The 9,260-nt window shown below is 36.5% G+C and overlaps 2 protein-coding genes across 2 annotated transcripts; both read right to left on the bottom strand.

Annotated features, from left to right (window-relative positions):
* Nucleotides 1-531: 531 nt before the first annotated feature.
* LOC114170307 (uncharacterized) lies at nt 532-1,635 on the bottom strand. The gene is made up of 2 exons (XM_085668463.1): nt 1,336-1,635; nt 532-1,073 (listed from the first exon to the last, which is right to left on the bottom strand). Exons 1-2 carry the CDS (start codon nt 1,633-1,635, stop codon nt 687-689), a joined length of 687 nt encoding a protein of 228 aa, XP_085524589.1. The 3' UTR covers nt 532-686.
* Nucleotides 1,636-1,790: 155 nt separating this feature from the next.
* Nucleotides 1,791-3,127, bottom strand: LOC114170557 (senescence-specific cysteine protease SAG39-like). The gene is made up of 2 exons (XM_028056061.2): nt 2,571-3,127; nt 1,791-2,486 (listed from the first exon to the last, which is right to left on the bottom strand). Exons 1-2 carry the CDS (start codon nt 3,007-3,009, stop codon nt 1,894-1,896), a joined length of 1,032 nt encoding a protein of 343 aa, XP_027911862.1. The 5' UTR covers nt 3,010-3,127; the 3' UTR covers nt 1,791-1,893.
* Nucleotides 3,128-9,260: the final 6,133 nt, after the last annotated feature.

Here is a 9,260-nt window from a genome sequence, read left to right as displayed (position 1 = left end):
CATGCTTAAGTCCATCTATATAATGGGCTGATACTGAAACATTAATAAGAGTGAATCTATATCCTCTTCTCTTTTATTTCTTTCACACTATATTTAACTGAAATTGATGCCTGATCGACTACGGCATAGGAAGGAAGCCTTTTATAGGAAAAACATACATGCAGTGTAATGAGAAAAAAAGATGATAACGTACCAAACTGAACGACTAAGAATATCTAAACTGAATGTGTCCAATTGTGAGATATGTTCATCGACTACTACGTAATTAGCTAGTATTGTAATATCATATTTATTTTATGTACGAGTGTGAGAATCATGTCATCCTGGTGTTTATATCTACAACTTCAATTTTGCTGCCTTTTTCTGACGAGTAACTTTCATACGCAGAAGATTATACGTATTTGTAATATGTAGATATTTGCAAATGAAAGACGTGATGCTTTGTTCATATGATATGTATTAAAATACTTGCATACTATTTTGACTTCTAAGCTTTACTAAAGAATGTGGAAGATAGAAAGCAAGTAAAATGGCAATGACAGGCTAATAGTTCAAAGGGAAAACACTTGCCATTTTGGTGAGACACGTTTAGAATATCCTGACATTGGAACTCATTCATATCTAGTGTCGTATCCATTCTCCTATTTAACGTTTTACTCATATATGGATCAATTTCATACAATGACTCAGCAGGATGCGAGAGAAGCGGAATCTACAGTTGAGGCAACAGAGTCGAGAGCGGGAACCTTACTCCTCTTACGCTTCGGCACCATTTTTGCCGGTTTCAGGCTTCTCCGGAAATCTTCAGGGATTAGGTCACGGATTTCGTCCATCCTCTTCGACTTGCTTGTGACTCGGAAGCTCTCATCGGAGGAAGCAGGCAGCACGCTCTTGCCTTCGGAGAAACTGATTCTCTCGACGGAGGTTACGCAGCACTCTTGCCATTTCAGCTCTGCCAAATCCGCCAACACGTCCTCCAGTGCCACCGCCGCAAACGCCGACACGCTGTCACGTAGGGTAGAACGCGGCACATCCACAAGATCCACCGCCTCCACCGCCTCCACCAGCACCTTCTGCTCATGGAATCGAGATACATTTTTGCAATTTCTCAAAACGAAAACCTATTCGATAATTATCTTCTGTTGTTCGAAGATTTGCGGACAGAGACCTAAACTACCAAGGCAATCTAGAACTTCTAATTTTAAAGCGCATTGAATTTAAAAGAAATTGAGGAATAAAAAACTAAGGAGAAAACGGTGAAAATAGTCAACGTTTTCCCGCAAAAATTGTTAGTAACCGAAAGGAACTCAAGGTTAGCTTGATAGAGAAAAGAACCTTGGGAGCGTGGTGGATTTTCTTGAAGCCGTGAATGCGGATGACCTGTGGTAGTGGGAAGAAGAAAAAATAACAATGAAATGCAGAGTATCGAAAGAAAATTGACAATGAAAATGAGAATTGAAAAATGCACAGAATGAATGGAACCTGGTTAAGTTGATTGATTGTTAGGTGAAGCGTTTGGTGAGAATGAAGGAGATGGAGATAGTCCTCCAGCCACAGTTTGTCTTTCTTCGAAGGCCGTTTCTTCATGGAGCTTCCTTGTGATTGCGGAATCGCGGATGGTAATTCTTCTGCCATTCTTTCTAAACAGAATGAGGGAGGAAAGTGTCCCCTTTTATATCACGATTGAACGCGCGCTAGATTAGTCTTAGTTACAATTACACATGTTAAAGTAAAGCGGATATGAATTATGAACCATCATAATTAACATGTTTAGTCACAAGATAGTTTTCATTTCATCATTGGTGATATGTCCAAATACAATGATTCATGAGAGAACACACTGTTATACACAACAGAACATAGTTTAGAGATAATAGTGTTCAAATTTTATTATTATGCAGTAGGATAAGATGCCATCATAGCTATGCCACAGAGTCCTTCTTGAGCAGCCACACCTCTTTGCATCCTAATGTAGCCTTCTTCACCCCACTCTGTTCCCCACGAGTTTTTAACTAACCAATACTTGCCCCCATCATTACTAATACCATATCCTACAGCAGTGACACCGTGATCCAACTCAGTTCCACAAGATCCAGTGAAGACACCACTCTTGTAAAATTGAAAGTCTGACCCACTGGCATCAATGGCTACAGATACGGGTTGATTGGCAACAGCTTTCTGAAGGGCGTTTTCGTTGTTAACAGGGACATCTTCGTAGCCAGTAATAGTTGCAGCATCGATGGCTTCTGCCTTTGCATTGCATTTTCCATCAACACCCTTGTAGGGGTAATTGGCTTCAGTGTTCAGTCCATGATTTTTAATGATGAATTTGAAAGCATCATCCATAAAACCACCCTCACAACCTTGGTCCACACCTTTTGTGTCACAATCAACAAGTTCTTGTTCAGATAAAGAGATCAATTTTCCGGTAGTCAGTGCATGAATTCCTTCAGTTGCTGCAACCGCGGAAAACGCCCAACAACATCCTACAAGATAAATTAATAGTTAGATAATGATTGGGTTTATAATTTGACTTGGAAATGTGAATGAAGAATGAAGCATTTGCTTACCACATTGACCTTGGTTCTTCACGGGTGTTACTGCACCCTTTTGCCTCCAGTCCACTGTGGTAGGAACTGCAGTCACATTTTCATATTTAAAAGTGGTTGATCTTATGATTGAGGAACACATGTGGCCCTTGAACCTATTTCTGCGTGCTACGAACTCCTCGTTGGTGAGGTCTGCAAATTGATTAGTGCCTAGCTGGTAAGGTTTATTGGCAGCATTGTTGGAGGCTTCGATGTATTTCACATTTTGTTTGAATATTCTGAAACGCTTTTCCCTTTCCTGAGGGTCCTTGTACACTATGCCATAACGACTCATCCATTCTTCATGCCTCTCATACATGGAGACATCTTGGAGAGTGCGACATGTGACTTGGAAACCCCAGAATCCCATGCAGAACAGCAATGTCAGTGAAATATGATAGAATTGATTTTTTGCAACCATGGTGACTTGCTTCTGTATTTGTTGCTGAGGGAAGTGTGTGAAAGATGTGCTGTGGAGTGGTATTGAGGATCGTTTGTGGTGTTTATATAGGCATGTTAACGTTGAATTCTAAATTAGTTTTTCAGTTTCCAACTTAAATCTCGAAGCACCTCTTTCTTGTAGATACTTAGTAATTAGAGTCTTGTTGTGCTGTTATGGACAAATTGTTTGTCAAACGCAGATGCTTCCATGTACCATACTGCCAAACTACCTCTCACCTCTCAAGAGGATTGTGCGTGTTGGAAAAGCTGACCAATAAAAAATGGAACTTTGAAAGCTTTATCAACTGTACAGGAAAATTGTTAATGCATTACCAAACGAAAGCTTAGAATCTTCAAATCTAATTATAATATATATTTTTTAGGAAATTGATAAACTGACTCCATATTCTGACCCCTTATTTGACTCCATGAGGTGGCATGCACAGGTGGATTTTATTTTTTAAATTAAAATTAATTTTATAAAACCATTTTACATTCAGACGTGGCTTTTATATTTTTTATTAAAACTTCTTTTATAGAAAGACGTTTTGGAGAGTGGGTGTGGGCGTGAAAATTGAGAGGGTGAGAAAGTAGGTTTTCTTTGCGCAGAGCAAGCAAAAACAAAGAAAGGGAAAAGAAAGAAAGAAAGGGAAAAGGAAGAAAGGAGAAAGGAAGAATGGAGAAAAAGGGAGAAGACGTGTGTTGTAGTGAAATCGAAGAAGAAGGGAGAAGACGAACCTCGCAGAGTTAGGGTTTTTGTTGCTTTCCATTGTTCGATTCAACATCGTGGTTCGTAGGTCTATTTTTTTTTCGTTCTCTAATATGCCAACAGTTTTGTGGTTTTTTTTTTTTGAAATCGTCGTTGTGGGTTTTTTGGTTAAGGAACTGATATTTTTTTTTTGTTTTTGGTTGCATAGTCGACTGAGTCATTCTTTAAAGGCAAATTTAACATCTATCTTGTACAGGTGAATGACCACAACACTATAATCGAAGAAGAAAAAGGGGTTTTTGGTGTTTTCCGTTGTTCGATTCAGGCGGAGGTTGGTAAGTTTGGGTTATTTTTTCGTTTCTGTGATTTTGGTGCTTTGATAGGTGCATGAATACTAGTTTTCTGACTAGGTTGATCAAAACTGTCTTATTTTTTTGTGATGACCTGTTTGCTCACAAGTGATGACTTGTGCTGCATTTTTTGCAATAATGTGGTTTGACTCAATTTTTTGAACTCATACTATAGCAACCAATAGTTGATTATGGGGTGATTCACTTTGGGTAATATGTGTTGATTTGTAATAATTTCTTTCATGTGGTTTCATACCCAAGTGGGTTAAACATGTCTGATTTGTTGGTGATGACTTGTGTGCACCCAAGTGATGACCTGTGCTGCATTTTTTGCAATCATGTGGTATCACTCAATTTTTTGAACTTCCATATTATATTAGTCAATAAATGATTATTGGGTGATTCACTTTGGATAATCTGAGTTCATTTGTAATTATCTCTTTGATGTGGTTTCGTAGCCAAGTTGATTACACTTGTATGATGTATGGGTGATGACCTGTTTGCTCACAAGTGATGATCTGTGTTGAATTTTTTGGAAGCATGTGGTATGACTCAATTTTTTGATCTTTCATGTCATAATAGTCAATAGTCGATTATGGGGTGATTAAGTATGGGTAATATGTATTGATTTGTAATTATTTCTTTCATGTGGTTTCATACCCAAGTGGATTAAACATGTCTGATTTGTTGGTGATGACTTGTGTGCACTCAAGTGTTGACCTCTGCTGCATTTTTTGCATATGTGATAAGTCTTTTGTGCATGAGTGGTAGTTGATGACCTTGGTAGTATTGGGAAATTTAATTGGGGTCGAGTGGTGTATGAGTATTTGGTTGGCAGTATTTGTGAAGCTAAATTGTTCTTGAAGGAGAAACAAAGTACCAAACACTTCCATGTAGCTGGATGTGTTTATTTGTTACAAGTAGTGTATGTTAAATTAATTTCAAACTTGTTTGATCACTTTAAAATATTTGTTTGTGAGTTTTGACTGATTTTGATTACAATTGTGGCAGTTATGGTCTTTTAACCATTTTTTGATTCCGAATTTAAAGGATTGTCAGCGCACGACCAAGTTTCCCAGAATCTTGCATTGGATGGAAATGAAAGCAGGGGACAATGTAATTAAAAGGAGTTTGACAAATAACATTGTAAGTTGGGTATTTTGTTGTACGGTTTTTTTTTAAATGTGTCATTTATACTTATTGAAGGTTGTTGTGAATTGTTTCAGGTTGTTGCAGATGTTGCTGCCTCTGTAGAAGAGCTGACCAATTCCTTCGTTAAAGAAGGTTTTGAGGTATATGGATGTCGAAATAAGGGTACTAAAATAGTTGACTTAATTAAAGCTGTTGAACATCAAGAAAGTGTGTTAGGGGAATTGCAAAAAGAACTTTGTAGACTTGAATGCAATGATGATTGAGAGGAAGAACCAACGCCAGCATCACGAGGGCAAACTGAAGTTTTCTAAGTTGGGTGAACCAAGTGTTGGTGATTCGCAAACACCTAATTCCAACCACCTCAAGGGCTTTGTTGAATTTGGCGATTTTGGTGAGAGGGGTCATGTGGAAGAAGTTCATTTTCCAAATCAGGAAGCACAAGAATCCGAACAGAGCAACATGTATGTGCGACGAAGGGATGGTCCTCGGATGCGTGTCAAGAGTATGGCAATAAGAACTCCTTTTGCAACATTTAGTAGGAGCAAGCGCCATAAGTAGTTGATTTAGAAAACCATTGTGTTTGTTGTAGTTAGGATTTATATTGCTAGCTTTGGTATTTTTTATGTTTAGACTTTGTGGAAGTGATTTATGACAATTTTTTTGTTTGGCTTAGTGATTGATTTATGAAATTCTGAGTGGTTTATGTGAAGTTATAGCTGAATGTTGTTCATCCTAATTTTCATTGAGTGCAAATAAAGTTTATAGCAGGTGAACAGTTAATATGTATGTGGTCAGAAATTTAGTAATATTGGTTACCACACAGATCACAAATAAGTAATTATGTGCAAGATGTTGTTCACAGGTCAACACTTAATATATGATTGATCTACATTTAAAAATCTGAGAGTTATCATGTCTTCAATGTTTTACCAATTATAACACACCTGATTAATATATAATATGTGATGCACAACTTGCAAACTAAATAGCCCATACCAAAATTGATGTTGTTCAAAAAAAGTTTACTCTAATTTCATGCCAGATTTTTTGTACATGTGTAAAATTTTTGGACCAGATCACTACTTAATAGTTCTTGAGTTATCATATAATTTGAATACAGATAAGAAGAATATCATGTTGGAGTTGTGGATGAATTATCCCACACATAGTTTGTTGTTGTTCAATATGTTTCATATACGCAATTAAGGTGTTATATTTCATTAAGTATTTAAAATTATCAGAGTTATGATGTTTTTGCTCTTTTATCAATTATCACACACCTACTTTGGTAAGGTTTTTATTCGTTGAATATATGTTAGCAGAGACCACGAATTTGGAAGGTGTGCAAAATTTCTATTGTAGGTCAGCACTTAATACTTGATTGATAAACATTTATTATTGTGAGTGTTGGCATGTACGTTATGTTCCACTTGTACCACAATTTCCCCATACCTTCATCATGGGCAGTATCCTACATTATATTTTACTCTATTTATATGATTGACTGTAAGTGAGATTCATACTAAATCCTTTTTCATAGATTAAAAATTTTCAAGGTGTGCAAAATCTTTATCAGTGATTAACAGTTAATAGTACATAGATAATCATATAATAAGTTTAACTGACAGTGAATTACATGGATATCAAATAGGAGGTGTGGACTAAGATCATCAACTTTTGTTGTTGAACTGATAGTGAATTACATGGATATCAAAGTGATAAAATAAGTTTAATATCATACATGTAGTAGATCCTTCCAAACACGTAGTATCATGAAAATTAAAATTAACAACAAAAAAACAAAAGTTAAAAATAAATAGCCTAAAAATTGAAGACATTAAACAATCAACAAAGGACAATTTATTTCCAATGCGTTGTCCACCTCCAAACACCATCCAAACACATATCTACAAAGGAGCACATATAACTGAAACTTGATCAGATGCACCAAAGTAAATCACCTCATAAACAAGTATTGACTGGTATAACAAGAAAGATAAAAAAAATTGATTGATAACATGCTTGCAAAAATGCAACAGAGGTCATCACTTGTGTGGACACAAGTTTTCACCAAAAAATCAGACAAGTTTAATCAACCTGAGTATGAAACCACATGATAGACATTATTACAAATGAACACAGTTTACCCAAAGCTAATCATCCCATAAACAAGTATTGAGTCTTACCACATGCTTCCAAACAATTCAACACAGATCATCACTTGTGAGCAAACAGGTCATCACCCATACATCATACAAGTGTAATCAACTTGGCTACGAAACCACGTCAACGAGATAATTACAAATGAACTCAGATTATCCAAAGTGAATCACCCCATAATCAATTATTGACTAGTATAATATGAAAGTTCAAAAAATTGAGTGATACCACATGATTGCAAAAAATGCAGCACAAGTCATCACTTGGGTGCACACAAGTCATCACCAACAAATCAGACATGTTTAACCCACTTGGGTATGAAACCACATGAAAGAAATTATTACAAATCAACACATATTAACCAAAGTGAATCACCCCAAAAACACGTATTGACTCCTATAGTATGAGTTCAAAAAATTGAGTCAAATCACATTATTGCAAAAAATGCAGCACAGGTCATCACTTATTTGCACACAGGTCATCACACAAAAAATAAGACAGATTTAATCAACCTATTCAGAAAACTAGTACTTGGTTGATTAGAAAGTTACTTCTACTTCAACTTCGACTAATTTCACATCCAAAGTAAATCCAACAATGAACAATCATCTACTTCAAATGCAAAAAATCAAAACTTTGGTTCTGTTAAACACTAAAACAAACCCTAAGACAACAAATAGAAAAAAAATCGTCATACCTCCAATCTCCTACAAACCCCGTCCTTCGTAGAACTGCAACCTTTGAAAACAATGGTTGAACAATGGAGGAAACGCTTCGTCACAACTCCCTTTCACAGCAAACGCCCTCCCTTTCATAGCAAACGCCCGTCGTCAATAAAGCCCCGTCATGAACAAATCCCGTTGTCAACAAACCCCATCGTCCGCAAACCCTAAGCCTTTCAAGGTTTAGCCGCCACAGAGATTCCGCCACACTGTGCTATCTTTTGTGCTCAACGTCTTCTGCTATCTTCCTTCGCCAGACGAACCACTCCAAAAATCGTTGTCGTTGCTTGTGACAAGAGAAACTACGACTGCGACGACAGAAGGGGGTGAGAAGAGAAACTACCAGTGAGTGCGGGGGAGAAAGGAAAAATGTTCAAATTTTCGACTAGAAAACCCTTCGCCATCTAGAACCACTCCTTACCGGTGAGAAGACAAACGGCGACTGTGCGGAGAGAAGGGGGTGAGAAGTTTCTCTTCGAGTGAGTGTGCGGGAGAAAAGAGAATTTGTTCAACTCCTCCACTAAAAGCCACGTTTGAATGTAAAATGGTTTAATAAAATTAATTTTAATTTAAAAAATAAAATCCACCTATGCATGCCACATCATGGAGGCAAATAAGGGGTTAGAATATGGAGTCAGGGTATCATTTTCCTATCTTTTATACATAAGTATATAGCAGAATGATCTTTTATTCGATATAGTAATTAATCAAGTCTAACAGTGTACGCCATCGCCAAGCCGAAGAATAACAAGACAAAATTCAAGTAGTAGGTTTAATTACACAAGTTAATTTGTTCTTCTTACTAGTTAATTAACTTGTAAATGTGACGCAAGTCCCAACTTATTCCCTTATAAATTGAGTAAAGCGTATTATTTTTTTAGACGTTTTAATTTAATTTAGACGTGTAAGTATTAAAGTTTCTTAATTAATTTCAGACTTTTTTGCCTGCATCTTAAAATGTAAGTTACTTTAATCTCTTCCAGATCCTGTTGGGATTGGCTAATGAGCACAGGTGTATATGAATAAACTGTAAACTGTAAGTACTTGATCTTGTTTGTGTTTATCGACTCTATGATACGTATTAAACGGAATGGTTTATTTTATAAGAAAATATGAAAAATAAATAATCATCAATTTA

The sequence above is a fragment of the Vigna unguiculata genome, chromosome 11 (genome assembly GCF_037176805.1).
Source record: "Vigna unguiculata cultivar grain cowpea cultivar isolate G323 ecotype 2 chromosome 11, ASM3717680v1, whole genome shotgun sequence".
Lineage (NCBI taxonomy): Eukaryota > Viridiplantae > Streptophyta > Magnoliopsida > Fabales > Fabaceae > Vigna > Vigna unguiculata.
Note: the sequence above shows the minus strand (reverse complement) of the source record. Positions and strands in the feature narration are given on the sequence as shown.